Below are 23985 nucleotides of genomic sequence, written 5' to 3'. Positions count from 1 at the left end.
GAACGAAATAGGAGGGGTCTCTTTTATTCCTTCAAATCTCCCTTCTCTCTCCTGTTTTTTGTACACGAGCTGAACATTGGGTAGGTATAGGTAACAAGCAATCCAGAAAAACAAGATGACCTTTCAATTTTTCACACCTTGGGTCTTCTTTTTTCCCCTAGCCTTCCTAGTCATCCTAGTCTTCCTAACTTTCCCAGACAAGAAAAGCCATGTGCACATGCTTGGAATTGGAATTGGAATTACCACCAGGCCGGCAGCGGGCAGCGGGCAGCGGGGTACGGATATATAGCAACCCTCATTCGATCAATAGAGATTAGCAGATGCATATGTACCTAGTACCTACCTACCTAGTATTGAATCAATCGAGTATTAATTGGTAATTGTTCAATTAACACATGCGCGTCCTTCTTTCCTAATAGCATCCATCGAACGCTTTAACGCTTAACCAAGGTTAAGCTAGACAGGCTAGGTTCCTGGGTATCCATGCGAGCACGGCTAGCTAAGGCATCTAGTAGCATCGGGTTCCTATTAATAACCTTTCCTTTGACATAACCATAACTCATAAACCATACCAATAAGGGGTGAGCCAATAGGGCGAGAGTCCGCTAGCTTTTGCTAAACCACTCATCCACCACCATCGACTGTGTGGGTGACCGCGGGGCAGGACCCAGACTCCGGCAAAATACATACCTCCTACCCTCACCAGCCCCCAGGTACTTATCCATGTGCGCCGCTTACTGTGTATGTGAAGCGCATGTAAAGGGTATGTAGGTGTTGCACCTTAGCTGCTGAATACCCTGCCCGAGAGCGACATAGGGTCATATAGGGTTACATAGGGTAACAAGGTAGCATAGGGTGGCATAGGGTGGCATAAGTGAGGTTGCATTCCTGCGGCTCAAGCTGAGGATCCGTATAGAGATCGCAAACGTTGCAGTATCAAATTTCAGAGTCCTACTTCTCTTCAATTCAACGCAATTCTATGTCCTGGGTATAGTCCTATGCCTGCGTTGCTTGCTTGCTTCCGTACCTATCCGCCATTGCCAATCCCATCCCGCATACGTAATCGTTTTCTGTTTTTAATGATATTCTGACATCGTCTAAGGAACACTCCCTCAAGGCAATGCCAATAAAATTCATCACAGACGTCTCAGCTCCCTTTTCCTTCTTCAGAGCACCTGATGAGAAAAACACATCAACCCCTTTCGTATCCCGTTGCCAAGCCTACATTGCTTCGACGGTAAATTTTGCATGTAGATGATCCTACAGAAAATTGTGCCGCGTCACGAGACACGCTCGGTCTATGTAAGCAGCCCCCGAATCAATCATATGCAGCCTGATCTTCCAGTTGATGTACCAGATCTTGAAGCCGCTCCGTATAGCTACTGTGACCCCGTGAGCCATCTTCACTTTCCTCTACACTCTGTTCCACTTTCCTATGGTGGGTAAGGAACTCGCGCAGTGAGTCAAGCAGCGGCTTAATGCTCTTGGCTGAATGACTTGATCGTATTTTCTGTCGTACCGGCCCGTGTAAAGCTAGGTAGCCTAGTAATACCGTCAAGTATCCGAAGGCTACATTCAGGTGACTAGTCTCCATCGAATCGGCCTAACAGTTTGTTAGTAGGAAACACTTGGTAGTGAGTATAGCTTTTGCCTAGGTAACTTACTTCTGCCGTCCTCCGATAATTTTCTAGAAACAGTCGGATAAGCTCGTCAATTGGCCGCTGGCCGTCGTGGTGACAATCATTTATAACTTCTCGTACGAGCGAGCTGTGTTCCGAAAAGTTAATCAAAATCCCTAGCCGTAGGACCAAGCTGTCGAGGAGCCCATCGACCCATGTATCTTGAGACAACGAGTCCCAAATCTTAGTAAAATTGCTAGAGATAGATCCTGCTAAGGCTGGTATAAGTCCTTTCGAGACAAATATCTCTGGCGCCTCCAAGCTATTATTTGTCAAGTTTATAGTAAGCTTTAGGACGGCATCCTCAAGAAGCTTGCCCTCACTATTCTGGGCCGTAACATCCGGCACTATATTCTGCGAAGAAGCCCCGAAGACATCAGCTACAATTGGGAGATATGGAACAACCCAACTAACGCCTATGCGCTGCGTTTCCGCAATGCTAACGGCATAGAATTCAAGGATCGATAAAGCATGTGCTAGATCGATCGCTTCCGTTGCTTCCGGATAATTCCAGTGCTCTGCATTTTCAGCCGCCTCAGAGAGCACTGAGAAGAGGGCCCCTGTTACAGCCGGAGAGAATATGGCAGGATCTCTAGCTGCGTTGACATCGTGGGCGACGAGCAGGTGCAGGCATTTGAGAACAAGACTTCTCGGCGAGATATATGACGGGCTAGCCTTATCCCAGATTGATAGCTCGCGTAGCGAAGTTTGAATAGCGATGAGAGATGCCTGGCTTCTCTTAGATAAATTGCTCTTTCTGTCGCGCGCTATTACCTTTATATCTTTAGATATTCCGAGCAAGTGAGAAAACATGCCCGCAGGGTTCCCGAGCCGGACGAGCTGTTGTATATGTGACGAAGGCCACTTTGCCAGTATTGTCACGAGGATAGATAATATGAGGTATCCGGATATAATATCGGACTCTTTGCCCGTATCCTTCAACAATGCCGCCTCAACGCCGTGATCGCGGCATTGCCACATGAACGCCTTGTCCTTTATTTTCTCTGCTACTTGTATCAACGCAGCTCTTCGAGAAGATGAAGGTTTGTTGCACGGGGAGCCAATTTGGTCAGCCAAGTCTTGCATCGTATCGGCTACACGAGAATTCGCCCCGGCTTGTCTCAATTCATGAATATCTCGGAGTTTTGAGTTGGGCGAACCATTGATTCCAAGATCATCATCGTCAAGGGCTCCCTTAGCAGCAACCACTTTCTTTGGTGTACCGAGTTCCAAACGTCTTCCCTTTAATGATGTTGACGACTCTTCGGGTAGGATGAGAGATTCCAGCAAGTCCCCTTCCTCTTCTAACACTTTTCTGCCTTGGCCGTATGTAAACTTGAGCGCACTGCTAGAACGTGCGAAAGTCCTGATGCTGGTCGCTTGAGATGTCGTAGTATTACGACTTGGGGTTTGGGGCAACGGCTGTGACTCCAGCATTGAAACATCGCTGACTTGGTGGCTTAAAGTTGGTTGACTGGAATCTACTTGACTACTAAGCACCTCGTCGACTGATTCCATTACCTCTTCGTCCTCATCATCTTTGGTCTGCTCAATTAGTGTATCGATCAGCCGGCGTCGACGCTTTTTCGAAACGCTTTCAGGAGCTAGCTGAGGCGTAGGTCGAACCTCCTTGTTCACTATCTTTGAAGATACACTTGAGCTTGCACGTGGGACTGCTGGCTTCGTGATATCTTCACGCGCAAAGCGTAGCGGGATTTGATGCTGTGTATTGCCTTGTTTCGCTTTCCCTGCTGCTTTTGTACCTGAGACTGATGATGTTAACCCTTTGCTAGCTATGGCCTTGGGTTGTCTCGAAGGCTTTGGTAGTGTCGGGGTCGGGGGTGGACTCGATAGGCTGGGTTCAGCATTATCGATATCCATTAATTCAGGCGAAACTGGCCGGGCGCGTTGTCGTGAGGTGGATGCGATTGGTTTACTGGTACGGAGGCTGGTGGAGGTAGATGGGCGCGATCGAGGAGGTATGCGATTTTGAGAAACACTCTTCTGACCGGTCTGAGCAGGCTCTTGTACTCGCCCCTTAGACGACGTATATACTTGAGATATTTTGCGCTTCCGGTCTTGGCTTTGCAGATCCTCGTTTGAGTTAATTGTGTTCGTCTTGTTACGATGAATGTTATCAAGACTCGAGGAGGGCGAAGAAGGATCGCGTTGAGGGGAAGTGAGAAGAGAAGGTCGCCGATGTGTTACGGTAGCCTTGTGCTTCGTAACCGGAGAGCCATCATCATCTTCCAGGATAGGTGGAAAAGCGGCTGGCGTGAATACTGTCTTTGGCTGTCTTTTACGAGCAGCTTTTCCATATGTCATCAATCCTTTCTTGCGCGGTGCGCTAAATTCCTGTTTCGTGGCCATTATAACTCTTAATTACTTGTGGTCAACGGTTGGAATATTGCCAACATAGAAGGGATTAATTGATCATAGCGATAAGGATGATGTGGGATGTCAAACGTGATGAGATGTGAAAACGTGTGATAAAGTTCAGGTAAACAGATTGGAGACGCGCTTGTCGTAGCCTTGCAGCGGGCTGATTTAGATAGAAGTAACGGCTTCCAAGGACCAAGGACTAAGGTGAGTTTTTAGTTGAAGGTGGCACGATGGATTTGCTCTTTGTTCCAAATGAGGGATGACCAAATTGTCTTGTCAAAAGGAAAAAAAGGACAGAAAATGAAGTGCACTCCAAAAAGGTTGTTGTAGAGATGGTGATGCCGTGATTCACGCTGAAGCTCGGGACATCTTTCCAATGCAGATGCATTGAATATTGCCGTGTCGGTCTTGCTTTTCCATTGTTACCTGCTAATGACGGAAGCATCCACCCACCAAATTCAGCTACTCCTGCCGGTCAGCACGCTCTTTGTAGCGAATCACTGCCCCCCAGCTGAAGCCTGGAATACCAAAGTACTTCTTTAAGAAGGTACCTAGTACACGCGGGGCTCCTATTTCGCCAAGACTTTTAGGAATTGCCTATTAGGGCTTATCGTATCAACCTTCGTTTTTTACAAGTCAGCTCCACGAGACTCACTTTAGGGGGGGTTTATGGTTTAGATTATCGTTATATTAGAACAACCTACAAACTAGTCTATCTAATACCGACTATTGGAAAGTGAGGTTCATTCCTTTCCATTACCTTGGAATCTGACCCTCTCGAGTCTCCTATCACATTAGACTGAAACACATAAGCTAGTCTTTTCACTTGTGGGGTCTTTAGCATTTATATCTCTACTTCCTATTCGATATCGGCGACGAAATACATCCGCGTAGACACATCACAGACAGTGAAGAAACTTTCTGGTCCCCTTAAATAATTATATTGTATATCCTCGATACTATTTATTAAGTGGAAATACTTAGTAAAGCATCGCTGTAACTCTGTACAATCTCTACGGTATACAATCTCAGCAGGGCCCAGGACGTCACGTATTGCAATACTTTTCACCGCCTACAGAGTATAGGATGGCTACCGAATCTGGAAACCGGCCTCAGACCGGCCCCGTACAATGTGTAGGACCTGACTACCGTTCGCCTAGTCAAAAGCCCATCGCCACCGTCTCAACAGAGGTCGAACATGACAACGTTATCACGTTACCCCAGACACCACAGCTCATCGCACTACTCACGTGAGTGACTTCCTTGTTAGGCGAGAGTCGAGCGATGCTATAGTTGTGCTCGAATCACTCATAGACAATCTCTGGAATAGGAAGATCCGTGACAGGAAAACGGAACGAGCAGACTTCATCTTCTACTCGAACCGAATCATTCGTCTCCTTGTCGAGGAAGGGTTGAACCACCTACCCGTCGTTGAGCACACCGTGACTACTCCTGTAGGTCGCACTTACGATGGACTTATGTTCCAAGGGAAGATATGCGGTGTTTCCATCATGCGGGCTGGCGAAGCTATGGAACAGGGCCTCCGAGACTGCTGTAGGTCAGTGAGAATCGGCAAAATCTTGATCCAGCGAGACGAGGAGACCGCAAAGCCGAAGTTGTTTTACGACAAGCTGCCCGAGGATATCGCCGATAGATGGGTCCTTTTGCTTGATCCAATGTTTGCAACAGGTCAGATAGCCAGCCACCTGTGTCCGTGCCATATTTTCACATATCAGATAACTAACTCTAGTTGGCTGCTATAGGCGGGTCCGCTATTATGGCTGTCGATGTCCTAAAATCCCGTGGTGTTCCAGAAGAGAGAATCCTCTTTTTGAACTTGATTGCTAGTCCAGAGGGAGTGCAGAACTTTGCAACGAAGTTCCCCAAACTTCGAGTTGTCACGGCTTTTATTGACCAGGTAAGGAGCACTTCAAGTTACCTAGGTATTTGTAAGCAGTTGCTAATTCAAACAATCTATAGGGTCTCGACGAAAAGAAGTATGCCAACTAACCATACCTAGTATATCATATTGAACCCCTGCTAACTTTGATCTAGCTATATTATTCCGGGCCTAGGCGATTTCGGTGATCGATTTTACACCATGTAGGGTAATAGTCATAATTACGAAGCATAGGTAAACTTAGGAAATAATCCATTGAATTCAGAATTGACCACTATCTGAAACCATGTTGGTTCTATTCATTGTGCAAATAGCAAAGCAACCCAGCTATTCTGGTAGATAGCATGACTTACGAAGAACCGTAATTAGGTAGTCAGTCTGACTGGGTTTATGGGGGACTGAAAACCAGGACACTAATGATCGTGCGCCGTGATTTGTGAGCATCATGAATGCTTAGGCTTTTTCTTGCTCGAAGTGGTTTGGTGAGAGGGGGTTTTGTTCTTGGAAGAACCAGGCTTCGCTCAGTCCTCTTCCTCGTCAGGAACAATTCCTTCACCCTCGTAACCTTCTTCAGCGTCATCCTCATAGCGACCAGCGGCTGGTTGTTTAGGCACAGGGCGATACGGAGGAATTGTAGCAGAACTACCTCCGGTATTATTATCCTTTGCTACAGCGTCTATATTGTAAATTGGTGTCTGTTAGTGAATTTGTGTGTGATTTAGTACGGGGTATATTAATTGAAGTCGACATACCTGCGGCGTCGATCCATTCGCTGTAAACATCGACTGCAGCTGAAAGATCTAATACACATTAGAACCAAGTATGGCAACGTTGGTATTTTTTTCACCCACAGTTGACACCACATTGAAATCTTTGTCCACAAACCGTGCATTCAAGATCGCCAATTCCGAGCTTCTTGTCGATCTTGACGTTAACTGACTTCTCGTGGTTACAGAAAAGACAAGTGAAGACGGTCGGGAGCGGATCGTTCTGCGATGCATGTAAATTTCTGGTTCTTAAAAATATGCTATCTATATCTCTGGGATCGAAGGCGAGTTACCTTCTTTTTGCCCTGAGGCTTTCGCGAACTCTTCTTGCGCTTTCCCTGTAGTGGCCGAGTATTAGCGTCCATAGCATATGGCTGGTCTATAGAAAATAGAAAAGGCTGTAGTACATACCATCGCGAACCAAGTGCAAGACTCAAATTAAAGAATTGCAAATTATTCTTTGTTGTGGTCTACGGCGACGATGTGGCCGCGATGCAAGATAATCGCGGCGTTGGATGGGAAATGTTGAGTTGAGGAAAAGGTTGATTGATTGACCGGTCGCAATCGCGGTCAAAGTATTCGTACTTTTCAGAGGAAATGACGTCGGCTGTCGCGTAGGGGAAATCGGCGCGCGTGGCTGCTAGGCAGGTTAAGTTAGGTTAAGTCCCTGTCCCCCGGCGGCTTCCCAGTTATAAGTAGAAGGCCTCGTTTGCGCAAGGCTGTTGCCAGACTTATGACAAAATCAAGAACATAGAAGTTTGTCGCAAAAGCACACCAGCTCAACACATATTTATTAAGTACTTTATGTACTTAACACTTCAAATCATAGGTACTGTCTTCATACGTACAGCCCGCCTTGGAGGTAGCCTTGCTGTCGAAGCCACAGGTTCCATGGTTTCAAGGACCTAGTGATAAGGCTATCTTATCGCTTATCAATTGCACTGGTTGGTGGGGCAATTGAGGGCAAGGCGGGTGGGGCTACCTCACCAAATCTATACCTGGTATATTCATAAGCTGTATACACGTTAACTGCATTGCCGATATCGATCCTTCTTGGCTTTCAAGTTCCACATGATCATTGTTGAAAGAATCCACATACTGTTACCCACACTGATAGTTAGGTACTTTTACATACATTTCTAATACAAATTAAATATCCCAATAAGTGTATGAATAAAAATGTCCGTCTATTGGCACATTTGTAGGTATATGAGATCTATGTTCTACGTATATATTTTATACTATTAATGTCTTATGCCTCTTTGCAACATCCCTATGCACACCCTAAATTACCTACTAGGTACCTAGATAAGGCAAAGCTAGGCGTGGAAGGAACGGAGGTTTACAGTAGATGCAGGTACAAACTAGTGCCTAGTCCGGGTGGGTTTTATCGCTGTTAGGCAGTCAGGTGCCCAGGTGCCTACTTCTCTTTGGGCACCTTATCTTGGGTTGATACGCGGATACGTTGATACGTCAATACATTACCTAGTAGGTATGTAGGACGAAGTATCTCTGGATCCGTACATGTCTGTCTGGTGTCATTCCAATTCGTCCGGCAGTAGCTGAGTAGGAGGCCCGAGTATTCGGTACATTCATTGAAAGAGTTAGGCCTTCCCGAGGGACCCTCATACCAGAAAGCCACCTGCACATACCGACCACCGATCTACCTTTAACTCTATCATTTTCATAGTTGACCGCTTTAACTAAACTAAACTACCTTACTCACTCTCACCTTACTCAGTCATCATTTTGACTCTTTTTAAAGGAGAGTATTGAGTCAAACATACAAATAAATTGTTTCGGATTTACAGCCATTGATCTAGTTACCTTATTCTCATAAAGTTCCATCTCTTGCTTTACATTTTGAAGTTGATATTCGTCCAACTGTGACAATGGCAAGCTCGGGTTCAGGTAAAGATGGTGAAGTGGGCATGGCCGATGTTCTTGAAGCTTTAAAGACCATTCAGGAAAACCAGAGTAGATTAGCAACAGAGGTTGAATCTGTGTCTTATCGACTTGATGCTCTTGCACCACCTCTCCGAGCTCCGAGTCCTGATATCAGCAGGGCATCGCCTTCTCCCCTCGTTGGAATCCCAACTTCGCCCGTTCAGGCGACTATAGCTTCAAGCGAATCCGACGCCACCAAGGCACCATCTGCGTCAAAAGAGGCAGAGAAATCGGGGTTCACATCTCGTATTATTCTTACGTAGGCTATAACCCTCGGGGAAAGTATCGTGGTCTAGTATTAACCCCGTGTTAGTACCTATCCCAAACAGATCGGTATCAGCCCAATCCCCCTTCAATGGGGTGCCCCGGACGCAGTTGAGCGTGGCCCAGTGGTTGTCTCCCGATCATCGTCCACGATCCGGAAACGCAATGGTACGTTTGTCGGTTCCTGTTTGTTTTGCCCAGTCACTAACAACACTTTTAGCTATCGGAGGTAAGCTGTGTCCTACTATTAGGCAATAGGGGTTTAAAATAACCGGATAACTGAATAACATAGCACACGGTGGCTCCTATTCCATCTATTACGCTCTTGCTCTCGCCAGCAAACAGCTCAATGCCAACCACAGGTATGACGATGTTTAGTATTACCTACCTTAAACATATTGTCTAATTGTATCTTGGTTAATAGACCTGATTTCACCAACACGGAGCCGGCTGCCCCTATTGGCCCATTTCCTCAATGGGGTGACAAGAAAAAGATTGTCGCCATGGACCCCTGGGGCCACTTAGCCCCGTGGCTTTTCTCCGATACCATTGAGAAAGAAAACGGTAATTAATCGTCAACGTGGTTGACTTTCTCTTGTGCAGAGTATGCTGATGAATCATTGTAGTCGACATTCGTCCAACTATCGCGATTACCAAGGCTCATATGAAGGTAGAACCATAAAAAACCCCCAACTTTCGAGCCACGTTAATTTGAATTAGCTCCCCGAGCTTGAAGAGAGTGTCCGAAAAGGTCGACTGTATGTATCTCGCTCGCCACGTTTAGTCGCATCTACTCACAAATTGGCCTAATTCTAGTGTTCCCGATGGAAAAGTATGTCTGAATGCGAGTGGAGAGCTTGCCGTGACAAAGTTTGCAGTTGAGCCAGTAGGAACCCCCTCACCCTGAAGCCTTAAATTTATGGTGATGTTAATGATAGTAGGTTTGGTATCTTCCTGGTGTAGCCGAAAGGTTTGGAATAGGTATGCACCCAAGGGGGTAACGCGGGCAGATTGATGACTGATCTGAACAGATGAGGGTGTTCTAAGGCGTTCCCTGTTCGAACACACCGGTGGTAGTTATCCAGAAGTAAGCGTTCACTGCTCTGGACAGAATTGGTATAGACCTAACCACTCACATGTATAGCTTATCACACGAGGTGATATCAAGGTCTTCTTGCCCCCAATTGGTAAGTAAGCTCCTAATCCGAAGGAATGTCAAACCATTAAAGCTGACATTTGTAGGCGGATTGACTGTCTATTGCTTCGGAGACCCGGCGAAGATGTCTGACGAAAAATGTAGATTGGCCTTGCGTGTCCATGATGAGGTAATTTCTGCATCCCGACTATTGGTCGGAGGACGTCCGGCTTACATATAATGCAGTGCAACGGTAGTGATGTGTTTGGTTCCGATATCTGTACTTGCAGACCCTATCTTATCTTCGGCATCGAAGAGGCTGTCAAAGAAGCTCAGAATGGCGGCAGCGGCGTTGTCATATACTTCAGAAAAGAAGGACGAGCATTGGGCGAAGTCACCAAGGTAACTCACCTCCCCCCGTTTTTGATTGCTGAGGTGCTAACATATATCAGTATCGTAAGTTTTCATGCCTTCTGGCCCAATACTAAAGCCTTAACCATATCCGGTAGTTGTATACAATGCGAGAAAACGAGGAGAAGACCGCGCCTCGGATTACTTCAAGAGGACCGAAAACGTCGCTGGCGTTAAAGATATGCGCTTCCAGGCCCTGATGCCCGATATCCTCCATTGGCTCGGTATAAAGAAGATCGATAAGATGCTAAGTATGAGCAAGTAAGTAACTCGGGTACGAATAGTGGAGAGGACGTATCAGGTGCTAAGGTACTACAATGCAGCATGAAGCACGATGCCATCGTTGGCCAGGGGTAAGCTGATTCCCGTACAGCACACCAAAGCAGATGTCTAACCAGTAATAGTATCCCTATCCATGAGCGGGTAGAACTCCCCGAGGAGTTAATCCCCGCAGATTCGCGGGTCGAAATAGACGCCAAGATCACTGCCGGTGGGTTTTATAGCTTACCTACTTGCACCAAGTAGTCATCAAAATTGACGATGGGTGGCTGATAACTTGCAGGATACTTTACGGCCGGTCACAGAATGACTGAAGACGAACTGAAAGCCGTGCAGGGCCGAATGTGGGATGAGTGAGTACCATCCAACCAAACGCTGTTTCTTCGTATTAATAACAATGACAGCATTGATCACTGATGAATCACTGGTGAGCTTTCCGATTGAACTGGCTTTGCCGATGAGCCCGATGTAGGAGTTGAATTGAGAATGGGATACGTACCGGTCGAAAACTTGATCTCATTCTTGGGAACCCCCGCTTCTACTATTGCCACGCGTGAGACTAATGTACTTATGCATTCCATAAAACGCGTCTCGATTGTGCTATATGCTGAATGTTGTGCCTTGTGACTGCGGTGATATCTGCGATTTCTTACAGTGTGCGACGGTGATCCTATTGTAGCATGTCCAAGCGGCAACGATCCGGCAAACCACCTACGTCGTAGCACGTCAATTCAACAGGTAGATTTATCCATATGATGGAATCTTGCAGCTTCAATCCAGAGTTCGTCCACATCAGCCTTAGAAGGCAAAGGCAGGATGAGATGCATCGGCATGGAGGAGTACATAGTATGCGTAGCGGGCGGTGCCTCAGTGGGTTGATTAGATGCACGGAATATACAAGGGGGCACCATCACGGAACCCGCGTTGAGCTCCAGGCCGCTGACACCCCCTTCAGCGACTTCCAGAGCTGGCAGGTCGCTGTCTCTGGCCACTTGAAACGTACCCCCTAGTATCCCCTAGTATTCCCTAGCATCCCCTCTGTCCAAGTAAGGAAAAAATGGGGGTGGCTACCACGTAGTACATCAAGAGGGCAAAGTGTGTGCTGGGATATTGTATGCAAGGATGGGTTGCAGATGTTAAGAGATACTAAACCTTTACGAGTTCGTGAGTGGTTCAGTTGTCAGCAAGTACTCCACCCTCCACGTCTCTAACTGGTGCATAACGACCCAACAGCGCTGCAGGCGTCTACGCCCAAATCAGCCAGACCAACGGAGACCATAGAGCTGCCACCACATGCGAAATGTCCCCATTCGTGAGTGACATGTGGCATGCCCGCACCGAGTGTCTGGGGAGTCGTTCCACAACAGCCGGTAGAGCTTGGTTCTTAGCGGCCTTTTTCGCCTTACTGCCTACTGTCTTAAACGCGTGAGATATCCATTGATCTATGGGGAGCATGCTCCTCTAGCCTGCATTGTTTTCACCAAAGTTGCCACTCAAATTGCAAGCTTTTCCAAGGCTACGATCCAAATCAGCGTTTCCTCGACAACCTCATCGTATAGACCTACTATCTACCAAGAATCATCATACCTCGATCTGGAATGGCTGCAGCAAGATATTCACCCGACATCGTACCTCGAAGGGAGTCTTCTCCAAGACCCAAGAGTGCGGAAAGACGCCGGCCCCGCCTGCTCAGAGCCTGTGCCACGGAACCTTCGATCACTACCTCCAATGCCTGCAAAGGGGTGTTGACGAGCCCAAATATGAACCGGCGAGCAACAGAGCTGCTCAGCCGGGTCGCCATCTCTAACGCCAACTCGTCGCCATCGTCGACACGGAGCTATGGCTTAGACTCCGCGGATGCCCGCGAGTCTCACATATCAAATTCAAATCATGATCCACGTGCGTACCGATTCCGGTTCCCGCTTATCGACCCACGGGGCGATATAACTTCATCAACAACTATACTAACTTGACAATTATTAGATTCAGCTTGCTACTTTAGCTTCCCCAGCTTCGACGCCTGGGAAGTAGGCGAGCATCCAGACGAAGAGAAGGCGGCGGTTGAAGAGAGAGCCTGACTCGCAATTGCGAATTGGGGTCTGGGAATTGTAGGATTTGGAATTGACAGGAGACCGAGTATTGGGGAAGGAGACGGGGATCGCCGAGATCGCCGAGTTTTCTCCCCGAACACGAAGCTCGTGTCATCTCACCTTTTCTTTTTTGGGTGCGATAATGTGAAAGCGAATGATAAAGCATGACGACAGGGTCAACCGGCGCCGGGGAGTTATTTTGCTTGTATTAAGATATATGTTTCGATGTACACCACCAGGATCTATCATTGCCTGGATGTTTCGGGATCGGCTCTCGGCGGAACTGATACAGGTTAACGGATTGCGGATCTATTCTGCAAGTGAGCATATGAAGGGAAACACTGGGACAACCCGTTTATAATAGCGGCAAGGACGGGATATAAAAGTCAGGATTGTGGATTATGGATTGTATTGTTCATCGATTGGGTTCTGAAGCTCGTCTATATCTCAAGATAGCTCGAGCATCGAGTTCGAGTTCTTGAGAAATCTGCGGGGTAAACAGCACCAAGATGACTGAAGTAATTGTGAGGGATTTAGCTGGCGACAGCTAGGGAAAGACAACTTCAACACCAAATAAAATAGTAATGAGATAATAATTAGAATATCTCACTGAGACTTCTTTCTCTTTTCAATTGAATCAATTGATAGCGAACCATGCTAGTGAAACTATAATAGCTAAAGTGTGCTAAATAAAGAAATAAAGCCTCTAAAATTTGGATAAAATATTCGCTATGATGCTATCCTTGATGTTTTAATAATCTAACCCTAAGTATGCAGTTACCCCGCATGTTAAAAAGTATTTGTCGGGTACGTACATAATTTAAGCACATTGGCTGTCGCGTAGCGTCTTACCAAAAAAGATAAATTTGTCGAAGGAAAAAGGTCATGTGACGGACCCGTAATATTTGATTTTCCACGCACAAACGTCAAATTTTGGCCGCACTAGAATTCACAGCCAGATCCATCCAAACGCAACACCAAAAGCTTTCTTTCAACACAATCTTCAACAACGTCCTGACTTGCGAACCACATCTACTTCGCAAACATGGCGGTTGGAAAGTAAGTCATTTGATTTAATTATACCTCTGCGACATTTATAATCCCTCGATACTCGATACCAATAAATATTCGAGCGCTCTGCACATTCCCGCGCCTGGGTCGATGGTCAATGGAGAATTTAATACTAACCATCCGCTCGCAATAGGAACAAGAGATTGTCTAAAGGCAAGAAGGGCCTCAAGAAGAAGGCTCAGGACCCTTTCGCACGAAAGGACTGGTACTCCATCAAGGTAAGCGAATGCCCCTCATTCAATAATTAATTTTCAGATCAATTTCCACTCCTCGAAGGACTCCATGGCTGACTTCAATACATAGGCCCCGGCTCCCTTCAACATCCGAGAGTACGAATAATCTTTTCTGGTATACTAATATTTGGCAATATCTAATTTTGGTTTATAGTGTTGGTAAGACCCTCGTAAACCGAACCACCGGTCTCAAGAACGCGAACGATGCTCTCAAGGGCCGAATCTTCGAGGTTTCCCTAGCCGATCTACAGAAGGATGAGGACCATGCGTTCCGCAAGGTCAAGCTACGCGTTGACGAGGTCCAGGGCAAGAACTGCCTGACCAACTTCCACGGATTGGACTTCACCTCCGACAAGTTACGCTCCTTGGTGCGAAAATGGCAATCTCTTATCGAGGCCAACGTCACCGTCAAGACCACCGACGACTACCTCCTACGTCTATTCGCTATCGCCTTCACCAAGCGACGACCCAACCAGATCAAGAAGACCACATACGCCGCTTCTTCTCAGATTCGCGCCATCCGAAAGAAGATGGTAGAGATCATTCAGCGCGAGGCTGCTACTTGCACCTTACAGCAACTGACTTCTAAGCTGATTCCTGAGGTCATTGGCCGCGAGATCGAGAAGGCCACGCAAGGCATCTACCCCCTTCAGAACGTATGTACCGACTTCCCGCCTAATATAATAGGCTACACCCTAGCAACTTTAGTCTTGTGCGTCTTATACTAATAATTCTTTAGGTGCACATCCGCAAGGTCAAGCTCCTAAAGTCACCCAAGTTCGACCTCGGTGCCTTGATGAACCTGCACGGAGAGTCCACGACGAACGAGGAGGGACAGAAGGTCGAACGTGAGTTCAAGGAACGAGTCCTTGAGGAGGTCTAATTATGATGAACTCTGGTCATGGGACGGCGTGGGTTTTTGTGCAATGGCAATAGGTCTCACTTCTGATTGCATTCGGCGCAGCATGGTAGCTGCGATTACAGCAGCCCTCTCAGGACATAAAAAATGAGAAAGGTTAACTGATGACTATGGGTGTTTCCCTCGGTGATTGCAGTTATGTGATATGATGTTGGTCTCTCCCAAACCATGGCAGATTATTTGGTGTCGGGATAACCGGAAGCCAGATGCCGAGCAGGATATACACACGCGCGGCTTCGATACTCCTTCACATATCCCATGATGCTCATTCCTGCTCTGGCCCGTCCTGTCCCGTCCCGGGTTTTCAGATCCACGAATGGCCATTTTAGGACAATACCTTATTCTGATAGGCCTGATACCCTTAACATGCGGCTCTTTGATGCACCTGCTTAATTTTTCACATGCATCCATGGATGCCTATATCATGTGAACAGTGTACTCAGTAATGTCTTTGCCTACTACCTAGGTACCTAGGTAGGTACATAAGGTTATCATACAAAGGATCTTATTACAATGATGGGTTTAAATAGTATTGTGACATGGCTGGTCTTTCCACGACATAGAAGGTTCTACCAATCATCTATTAGTACGTCACAGGCAGGTACACGTCAAAGTCTTGTACGTAGGACCTCGGAGGGTCCAGGAGATTACCCAGGTAGCTTGAACTTTCGAAAAGGTACCCGGCAACCAAGTAAAAATCCGCCACCATAAAATGACCGTGGTTCCGCTCGCATGACCAAATACCGCCAATGGCATAATTGATTATTTACATTACCTAAAACAAGATACGGCAGCTGCTTCCTCTCACCTACGAAAAGCTTCATTTTCATTGTTCATATCATTGTTTATTATTATTCACTTACAATTATCCTTAATTTACTTCATCATTATCGGCGTCGCATTACAGCTACCGACTTCCTAGGAAATAGATCCGTCGCACAAGTAAAAAAGTCGGGAATCGGATAACGAAAGAAACGATGGTCTCCGAGGATCAGCTCCCGGTCCTCAAGGTCCTGATCATCGGCCCTTCTGGCGCCGGCAAATCTGCATGTACGTACACGTGAATTTACCTCTGTTCTCTGAAACGGCGGTTCCGGATAGCCGGGTCGCATCGCGCCTACCTATCGGAAACTGGATCTAGAATTTTAAGGATATTTCGGGCTGAGGCTAACATGATGAATAGTGTTGTTAAGATGTATGAGGTTCTTACTCCGGGATCTCCGGCTTGTGCTGCGGGTTCTTTCCGGTTGATATTGCTTCGGTTTCTAAGATTTTTATAGACTGCGATGACCAATATGATCCGGAGTCGACGACGGCAACAATTGGTATCGATTTTAAGGTATGGGATATAACTAACGTCAACCCGCGCCTCAGTGAGCGAATGGATGAGTTGGGACTAATTCTCGACTCACTATCTCTAGATGAAGAAGCTTGCCGTGCATGGGAAGGCATACCGACTTAACATATTCGATACCGTAAGCTACTTATATGAGTTATACAACTTGCTGCGTCTATCATACTTACCCTCTTCGCTTGAAGGCTGGCCAAGAACGCTTCCGTACGTTATCGACTAGTTACTACAGAGGTGCACATGCTGTCATCATAGTCTACGATATATCTAGCCGGAAGAGCTTCCTCAGCATGGAAAGGTGGATCGACGAAGCGAGAATGAACGCGTCTCCAGATGCCGTGCTTTATTTGGTATCGTATCCCATACATCACTTACACCTAGATATGATATTTCACTGGACTGAAGTCACAACTAACTCGAAAATCAAGGTCGGGAGCAAACTAGACAAGATAGCTACAGGTGGTCGGGCTGTTACCGAGGAGGAAGGAAAAGCGTTTGCGGAGTCGCAAGGCGCCGGCTTCTGCGAAGTCAGCTCCAAGACGCGCGAGAACATCCGCCGGCCCTTCGTGGAAGTCGTGGACCGAATCGTGCAGAAACCGCAGCTCCTAGCCGCCGCCACGCCCGCGGCCAGCAACGCGGGTATAAATCTAGGTCTAGGATCTGACTACTCCTCCGCCTGCCCCTGCTAATCTAAACCAATCCAACCCAAACCAAGCCAACCCTTGTCTCTATTTTGTCTATCGGTAACAAAGCAGATCCCAGGATAAACGCCAAGGCTTCGATGCAGGTGGCAATGTACATAGTGTTCCAAGTTCTTCTCCTTCTCTAGATGATGATATCCCTTTATGCGACGCTACGCAATGCAATGATACACGAATTATTTACAACCCTCTAGACCGTACCTTTATCCCGTCTATGTCGCACTCGCTCTCGTGTATCCTCTACCATATGCTCTACCCCTTACTCTTTCGGCGTGAGGAACTCGATAACAGCTGCAGGAAATCCCGATTAGCCTCAACCCAAGTCACACAGATTTCAAAATCATGGGGATTGTCTCGTATGTGCAAACAACTCACCTCTCAGAAACTCCTCCGGCTTCTCCGAAATAACCCAATGCCCGGCGTCAACATCGACCAAGCGAAAGCGCGGGAAGAACTCCCCGATCAGCGGCACCACCTCGTCAGGCACATACGCGCTGCGCGTCCCGCGCACGAACAGCGCCGGCCCCGCGAACCGCGCCGCGGAAGGGTCTTTGAACGGGAAGTCGCCTAGGTGGCCTAGCGAACGGCCGAGTATTTCCAGCGGGACGCGGAACTTTTGCGCGATTGGACCGGCTGGTGTAGACGGGGAGGGGGATGGTCGGTACAGGTTCCCGAGCAGGAAGTGGCGGATGGCGATGTCGTCTTCGTAGTCTTTGAGGATGGCGTCGGCGTCGGCTTGCCGCGTTACGCTCGCGGCTTCGATCCGTCGCATCCCTTCTATGTACCGCGCGAAGGTGCCGGAGAGAGCTACGTCGACGGGCGCGTTGTCTACGGCGACGATGTCGGCGATGAGAGAGGGTGAGGACAGCGCGAGGGTCATGGCCGTTTTGGCGCCCATGGAGTGTCCAATTAGACTGGGGGATTTGAGCCCGTGGTCTTGGATGAAGCGCTCGATGTCGGAGGCCATGGCTAGGTAGGTGTGTTGGGGCGCGTGGGGGGATTCGCCGTGGTTGCGTAGGTCCTGCGGATGCGGAAGATTGGTGTTAGATGGCTCTCAAGTACGAATAGAGATGGAAGCCGAGGGATTGAGAATGGGCTTACGACGGTATAGACATGACGCTTGAGATCCCGCGCTAGGGCTCTCGATACGCTTCTATTGTTCTTCTTGGACCCGAAGAGACCGTGCATGAATATTATGGGCGCATCTTGTCGGTGACGGTCGCCTTTCGGGGGCTCGTGGTGGTCGTATGCTAATGGGACTGTAGAGCTCGAGGAGTACGGCCGCGATATTATGGCTCGCAGAGGCGTGCTGAGGGCTAAGCGTGGGGAGACGATGCGCCAGGTCGCCATTGTTGATATTGGGTTGGTCCTATGTACCGTGACTATGCCCGGTGCATTAATTGAGTTTCTGGCGCCTCGCGCGATCGGCCGCGGTATCGTTCTAGGTGAGGATTGGTACAGGTTGCGACTTATCGAGACGAGGTACTAAGTACTTAAAATAAATATTTTAGATCATTGATAACTGACGCAATATCGATATCGGAGCTCAAGTCGGCTTCCTTCCGACCCCACTACGAACTACGCCGAGCAAGCCGAGACGTCATTAGAATGTACAGAGGTACTGCTTCGTATTATGAAGTTTATAATTAACATAAAGTTCTTATACATTTTCTAGTAGCTGTACACGTTCACATTCCCCGTAGTCGATGCTCGGATCTTCTTGTTTTCCTGAATCAGCAACATGCGGACTACCCAAGCGCAACATATAGAAAGGAGCGCGAAGCCTGCGGAAGCCCCGAAGCCAATACCGTATCGAGGTTCATCGCTATCTGGCCATAGATACGCACCGTATATATATCCGATATGACCAAAGACATTGGTTATCGCAAGAACGACCTATAATAACATGAGGTTTTGTAAGCGAGAAATATACGGATTGGAGACATATCGAAACTTACGGCTCTCTTCTCTTCTGTCTGGCTTAGGGTCGATGACGCCCAGCCGACAACGACGGAGTTGGCAGAGAAAGCGCCGACGGGGAAAATGAAACAGGCAACATAACGTGCCGCCGTGTTAAGCGTGCTGGCTGCTATGATGAATCCAACGATTGCGATGGATAGTGTGATAGTGATATGCCGCGTCCTCTCGTTTAGTCTCCCGGAACTCCAACCAACTATAGTGCTGCCAGCTCCTGCGAGTACGAACGGCGGGCATGTCAATAGGAGCGTTACTGTGGTGTTATATCCGAGCGTCTTGGCGACACTTCCGTTTATGATGGTGTCAATGTCATTATCACGGTTTCAAGGGAATGAAGAACTTACGTCGGAAAGAAAGCATTAAAAGAACAAGCCGACAGATGGAACATTTGCATAAAGCAAAAGAGCCATGTCCTCTTGTCTCCGAAAGCCTGCTTGAGGCCATCCCATGCACTGGCCTCGCCGAGGGCATCGCTAATCCTGTCGCGCTCTATACGAGCCCGTACTAACTTGCGCTCCTCGGCACTCAGCCAATGTGTGTCGTCTGGCGTGTTTGGTAGAAGCCAAAATCCGAGCACGGCGACGAATGCGGTGAAGGCGCCTTCGACGAGGAAGAGCCACTGCCAACCTGCTAATCCTCGAAGCCCATCCATCCCGGCGAAGACACCGGCCGAGATTAAGCCAGTGACCCCGGTTGCGAGGAGTTGTCCGCAATACATGAGGCCGACGCGTGTGGCCATCTCTATTAGAAAATGAAGCGAGAATCAGCTTGATACAAAGATGGATACTAGTGGAAGTCCATGACTGACCACTATGCGTATAATAAATCGCCAGAATGTACGTGGCGCCGGGGTAGAACTCATCTAAGTTAGCCACGCTAGATTAGGAGACAAGGCTAGGTCTCTCACCGGTGCCTCTGCGATTCCCAAGAAGAACCTGCTAGCTACGAGGCCTCTATAATTCTTGACAGCAGCTGTACATGTAGACACCACGGCCCAGACAAACATACACCCAGACATATAGATTCCGGGCTTGATGCGTGTAATCAACATGTTGCTCGGTACCTGCATGAGTACGTATCCGACGAAGAGGCTATGGGATAGTTGTTAACGTAACGTTTCTACTTCATGCTAATGGCAAAGGGGTCATATACATGCTGACTGCAGTATTGAATTCATTACCTGCCATGTTGAGATCGCGCTCGAAGTGATTTAGACGAGCTTGTGCGATGGCGTTACGATCAACGTAGTTAAGGAAGTACATGACACAGATGGTTGGCTACTCTATATATCAGTTTATTTCATTACATGCGTCCTTGAGGTCGCCCTTGATACGTACCATTATATAGAGGTCAAGCTTGCGCACCAAGGCTTTCTCCTTAGGATCCATCTTAATTCTCGCATGGGTATGAGGTTCGCTTTCTTGTTCGACTATAAGAGGCTTCTCGTCTACGATGGCGGTGTCGCCTAACTTAGGGGTAGGCGGCAGTTTTTGTCCTTTAAACTCCATCGTATGCGTATCTCTCTCAACTAGACTATGAGTATGAGGGGGACGTGAAGATGCTCATTATCATAGCCTAGGTAATCTTTATCTCCGTACGGAGCACAACTCTCCCCGCCTCCACCTCTGAGTTTCAATGTGACCTTGAGGGACGTCGTTACGTGGGGGTATACTACTAGATACGGGATATATAGGCTGTTATTCTAATCGCTTTTCACTACCTATTTTAACGACATATATCAATTCATTGGACTGGCAACCGTTTGGCTGACAATTCCCTACTCCTTAACTCGAGGGGTCTAAAGACGATTGCAACTACAACTAGATAAGGAATGAGTTGTTCTCGGAACCGATGCATATAGCAAATGGATTTTATATACCTAGGTAAGCTGTTGCCTTTTACCGGAATAAAAACGCTATATAGCATGCAGTTTCGAGCTGTATAGGGAGGTGAAATGTGAAACTTTAGGTATAAGGTAGTTGCCAATGAATAATTGTAGGTAGGAGAGACCCTAGAAATGTATCGGTCAGCAAATGACCAATAAGAATCCGTATAAGGTCTAGTATATGCTTTTTATAGAAGACCCCTACACCGATCTAAGATCTTACCGGGGGCGTCTTCTGACTTCCTAGAAGGATCTTTAGCTTCCCGGTGAGAGAACTCACCTTCACTTTCAATTCCTTCTCAATACCAACCCTCAAAGAAAAACCTACTTCAAATCCAAGCCACTCAACAAATCATAGAAATTCGGGCCTTTCGGTGAAATCGAAGCTCTACTGGTAAGAGGCGTTCATGATGTAGCATTGGCTTGGCGATCGATCGGTCACATTGCATATTATTTATTGGAAATGGCGCACTACTCACACGGGATCCATTGTCCGTTGGAGAATCCGTCCAAGGAGATCCGTGTTTTAGAGATAATCGACAATTCCCATGACACGATCGAGTGCCGCCTAGTGAAAGACAAGGTAGATGGTCAACCCTACAGTGCGCTGTCATGGTGCTGGGGTAAACGAGATCACAATGATAAGACGGTGATTCGTATGATACAGGTCAGTAACTGGTGGAGCTGATGAACTGGATAATTGTTGACCGGTGAAATATGGTGGCGTAGTCGGGCCAGCCATATGAGTTCCTTGTACCCAGGAGTCTTGAAACCGCCATGCGAGTGCTTCGTACTCATGGCGTTTTTAGAGTATGGATCGACTTCGTCTGTATGGACCAGGACAACATCAATGAGAAGAATTTTCAGGTGCCAATGATGTCGAGTATCTACGGGGAGGCTGAATGTGTCTATGTATGGCTCGGCGACGAGGGCGAAAACAGCAAGTTGGCAATGGACTTCGTAAAAAACCGAGTTCTCAACCTAAAAGAATGGGATCGATTGATACGAGACGACAAGATCGTCAAAGAGTGGCAAGCCCTGTCAGCATTGATGAGGCGTTCTTGGTTTTCCCGTCGGTGGATCGTGCAAGAGATTGCAATCGCCCAAAAAGCAACTCTCTTCTGCGGGATGGATAGCGTTGATTGGAAGGACTTTGCAGACGCCGTGTCTCTCTTTAACGAGGTAGAGACGGGTACCCGCAGGATTTCCGAGGTTATAAATGACAAAGTACTTGGACATATGCCGGATTTAGGAGATGTGTCCGAGCTGAGCGCCACCACATTAGTCGAGGAGACAAACAACCTTTTCCGACGACTCTCGGGGAACGAACGCCAAGCCCAGTTCAGTCTCGAGTATCTTGTATCGAAACTGACCACATTTGATTCATCAGAACCTCGTGATACCATATACGCACTCCTCGCCGTTGCGAGAGACACAGAACCCGTGAGGTTGCTCACAGAAGACGTGATCGAAAAATGGACTTGGCAGAAGTACATAAAGGAGAAACTCGTCAAGCAATTGGCAGTAGCAAATGTCTCTAACCCGTACCCCGTGGACTATAGACTCCCATTATCGGACGTCTACGTCCAATTCGTCAACTGGGCTATTGACAAATCCGACAAGACCCGAGCCCTCGACATCATTTGCCGACCATGGGCTCCAGAACCACCACCATCGGATAGCTTCAGCACTTACAGCGAAGAGGAAGACTCTCATTGGCGAATCCGAACCAACTCATCGCGCCCCGAAGACGAAGGCGAAGACACCCTCCCATCATGGATCCCCACCATAACCCGCGCAGCCTTTGGCATGGACGGCGAAGGTCAAAAGATGCGACGTAAAAACGCCGACAGCCTAGTAGGGCTGCCACCCAAGCGCGTCTACAGCGCCGCCGGGACCCGGGTCCTAACGGAGAACTTCCGCATCGAAGAGGGAGTCACAGAATTCAGTCACAACGCAGCTCTCAACGGACTGCACTACCACAGCATGTTCGTCGAAGGCTTCGTGCTAGACCGAGTAAAAGAGCTGAAGTACCCTTCACAACAAGGCAACATCCCACGCGACTGGATCAAGCTCGCACGTCGGCGCGACCCAACCGGCGACCTGCCAGACGAGTTCTGGCGCACCCTAGTCACAGACCGCGGACCTGGTGGCGAGAATGCGCCGCGATACTACCCACGTCTAGTCCGCCACGCGCTGAACCAAGGTGTCCACGGGGACTCGCTGAACACGACGGACATCGTGAACTGGGGCAACTGCAGCATCGTCGGGGAAGTGCTGCGGCGCGTACAATCCGCGATCTGGAACCGGCGAATGATGCGCACCGAGAGGGATCGCAGCCTCGGTCTCGCACCGGAGGACACGCGGCCCGGCGACCTGATATGCGTGCTTTACGGGTGCAGCGTACCCGTCCTTCTCCGCCCATTCACAAAGACAGAAAGGGAAGTCGAAGAGGAAGGAAGGCGGCGCGAGGAGAAGCAGCGTCGACGGGAACGCGAGGCCGCTGCGAAGATCAGCCAGGTGTGGCGGGACATAGTAACGATTCGACGAGCTGCGGCAGAGCGCAGACGTGCCGGACAACCCGGGTGGGAGGCCTGGGATAAGTTAGAATCCGGCGCGACCACGTCCGAGAAAGACTTCCCGCGGGAACGGCGAGAGCCAACTACTCAGGTCCTGAAGACGGAGAAGGTGCCGCTACAAAGCGATCCTTATACTTACTACCAGCTCATCGGCGAGTGCTACGTCGACGGCATGATGAACGGCGAGGCGCTGTTGCGGTTTGAGCCGTCCATGTTGTTTGAGATACGGTGACATATGGATGAATACGTTACTAAACAGATGTCATACCTCGAATAGTCACACTACATGGAGGCATTCAACGTCACGATTACCGCCAATAACACCTATCATCATACACAGAACGAAGAAGCGCAGAAGATGCAATAAAGCAAACGTACCAATTGAAACGGCCGACTATGTAACTATACTATCTTG

The 23985-nt window shown here is 48.1% G+C and overlaps 10 protein-coding genes across 10 annotated transcripts; 6 read left to right on the top strand and 4 right to left on the bottom strand.

Moving 5' to 3' along the window:
- Window positions 1-879: 879 nt before the first annotated feature.
- Window positions 880-4415, bottom strand: GGS22DRAFT_163157 (uncharacterized protein). The gene is made up of 2 exons (XM_047961315.1): window positions 1665-4415; window positions 880-1603 (listed from the first exon to the last, which is right to left on the bottom strand). Exons 1-2 carry the CDS (start codon window positions 4047-4049, stop codon window positions 1319-1321), a joined length of 2670 nt encoding a protein of 889 aa, XP_047819060.1. The 5' UTR covers window positions 4050-4415; the 3' UTR covers window positions 880-1318.
- Window positions 4416-4723: 308 nt separating this feature from the next.
- On the top strand, window positions 4724-6289 carry GGS22DRAFT_140712 (uracil phosphoribosyltransferase). Its single transcript, XM_047958721.1, has 5 exons — window positions 4724-5311; window positions 5392-5750; window positions 5825-5979; window positions 6042-6058; window positions 6117-6289. Exons 1-5 carry the CDS (start codon window positions 5148-5150, stop codon window positions 6166-6168), a joined length of 747 nt encoding a protein of 248 aa, XP_047819059.1. The 5' UTR covers window positions 4724-5147; the 3' UTR covers window positions 6169-6289.
- Window positions 6201-7597, bottom strand: GGS22DRAFT_163154 (Elf1-domain-containing protein). The gene is made up of 5 exons (XM_047961314.1): window positions 7140-7597; window positions 7022-7066; window positions 6813-6951; window positions 6714-6761; window positions 6201-6637 (listed from the first exon to the last, which is right to left on the bottom strand). Exons 1-5 carry the CDS (start codon window positions 7140-7142, stop codon window positions 6483-6485), a joined length of 390 nt encoding a protein of 129 aa, XP_047819058.1. The 5' UTR covers window positions 7143-7597; the 3' UTR covers window positions 6201-6482.
- Window positions 7598-8383: 786 nt separating this feature from the next.
- Window positions 8384-11369, top strand: GGS22DRAFT_163150 (GTP cyclohydrolase N terminal-domain-containing protein). The gene is made up of 17 exons (XM_047961313.1): window positions 8384-8934; window positions 8989-9107; window positions 9232-9301; window positions 9364-9503; window positions 9566-9609; window positions 9660-9697; window positions 9756-9825; window positions 9881-9920; window positions 9971-10026; window positions 10136-10264; window positions 10321-10476; window positions 10527-10530; window positions 10584-10746; window positions 10809-10838; window positions 10890-10975; window positions 11048-11117; window positions 11169-11369. Exons 1-17 carry the CDS (start codon window positions 8621-8623, stop codon window positions 11179-11181), a joined length of 1542 nt encoding a protein of 513 aa, XP_047819057.1. The 5' UTR covers window positions 8384-8620; the 3' UTR covers window positions 11182-11369.
- An 843-nt stretch (window positions 11370-12212) lies between these two features.
- Window positions 12213-12925, top strand: GGS22DRAFT_140519 (uncharacterized protein). The gene is made up of 2 exons (XM_047958719.1): window positions 12213-12663; window positions 12748-12925. Exons 1-2 carry the CDS (start codon window positions 12363-12365, stop codon window positions 12840-12842), a joined length of 396 nt encoding a protein of 131 aa, XP_047819056.1. The 5' UTR covers window positions 12213-12362; the 3' UTR covers window positions 12843-12925.
- An 854-nt stretch (window positions 12926-13779) lies between these two features.
- GGS22DRAFT_140497 (40S ribosomal protein S3aE) lies at window positions 13780-15113 on the top strand. Its single transcript, XM_047958718.1, has 5 exons — window positions 13780-13913; window positions 14059-14143; window positions 14229-14254; window positions 14313-14814; window positions 14898-15113. The coding sequence occupies exons 1-5, from the start codon at window positions 13900-13902 to the stop codon at window positions 15039-15041; spliced, it is 771 nt and encodes a 256-aa protein (XP_047819055.1). The 5' UTR covers window positions 13780-13899; the 3' UTR covers window positions 15042-15113.
- A 732-nt stretch (window positions 15114-15845) lies between these two features.
- On the top strand, window positions 15846-17293 carry GGS22DRAFT_140448 (ras-domain-containing protein). Its single transcript, XM_047958716.1, has 6 exons — window positions 15846-16127; window positions 16261-16272; window positions 16358-16416; window positions 16499-16552; window positions 16617-16778; window positions 16857-17293. The coding sequence occupies exons 1-6, from the start codon at window positions 16055-16057 to the stop codon at window positions 17115-17117; spliced, it is 621 nt and encodes a 206-aa protein (XP_047819054.1). The 5' UTR covers window positions 15846-16054; the 3' UTR covers window positions 17118-17293.
- GGS22DRAFT_140484 (alpha/beta-hydrolase) lies at window positions 17253-18718 on the bottom strand. The gene is made up of 3 exons (XM_047958717.1): window positions 18231-18718; window positions 17505-18150; window positions 17253-17420 (listed from the first exon to the last, which is right to left on the bottom strand). Exons 1-3 carry the CDS (start codon window positions 18477-18479, stop codon window positions 17389-17391), a joined length of 927 nt encoding a protein of 308 aa, XP_047819053.1. The 5' UTR covers window positions 18480-18718; the 3' UTR covers window positions 17253-17388.
- A 34-nt stretch (window positions 18719-18752) lies between these two features.
- Window positions 18753-20813, bottom strand: GGS22DRAFT_163129 (MFS transporter). The gene is made up of 7 exons (XM_047961312.1): window positions 20444-20813; window positions 20259-20383; window positions 20014-20197; window positions 19915-19963; window positions 19451-19847; window positions 19088-19391; window positions 18753-19025 (listed from the first exon to the last, which is right to left on the bottom strand). The coding sequence occupies exons 1-7, from the start codon at window positions 20612-20614 to the stop codon at window positions 18801-18803; spliced, it is 1455 nt and encodes a 484-aa protein (XP_047819052.1). The 5' UTR covers window positions 20615-20813; the 3' UTR covers window positions 18753-18800.
- A 641-nt stretch (window positions 20814-21454) lies between these two features.
- On the top strand, window positions 21455-23802 carry GGS22DRAFT_179792 (HET-domain-containing protein; the record flags this gene model as incomplete). Its single annotated transcript, XM_047963709.1, has 2 exons — window positions 21455-21658; window positions 21721-23802. 2 exons carry the CDS (start codon window positions 21455-21457, stop codon window positions 23800-23802), a joined length of 2286 nt encoding a protein of 761 aa, XP_047819051.1.
- Between the last annotated feature and the right edge of the window lie 183 nt (window positions 23803-23985).

This window comes from Annulohypoxylon maeteangense, assembly GCF_022496945.1.
Source record: "Annulohypoxylon maeteangense strain CBS 123835 unplaced genomic scaffold GGS22scaffold_8, whole genome shotgun sequence".
NCBI lineage: Eukaryota > Fungi > Ascomycota > Sordariomycetes > Xylariales > Hypoxylaceae > Annulohypoxylon > Annulohypoxylon maeteangense.
The sequence above is the reverse complement of the archived record's forward strand: the minus strand, read 5'-3'. Positions and strand labels throughout refer to the sequence as shown.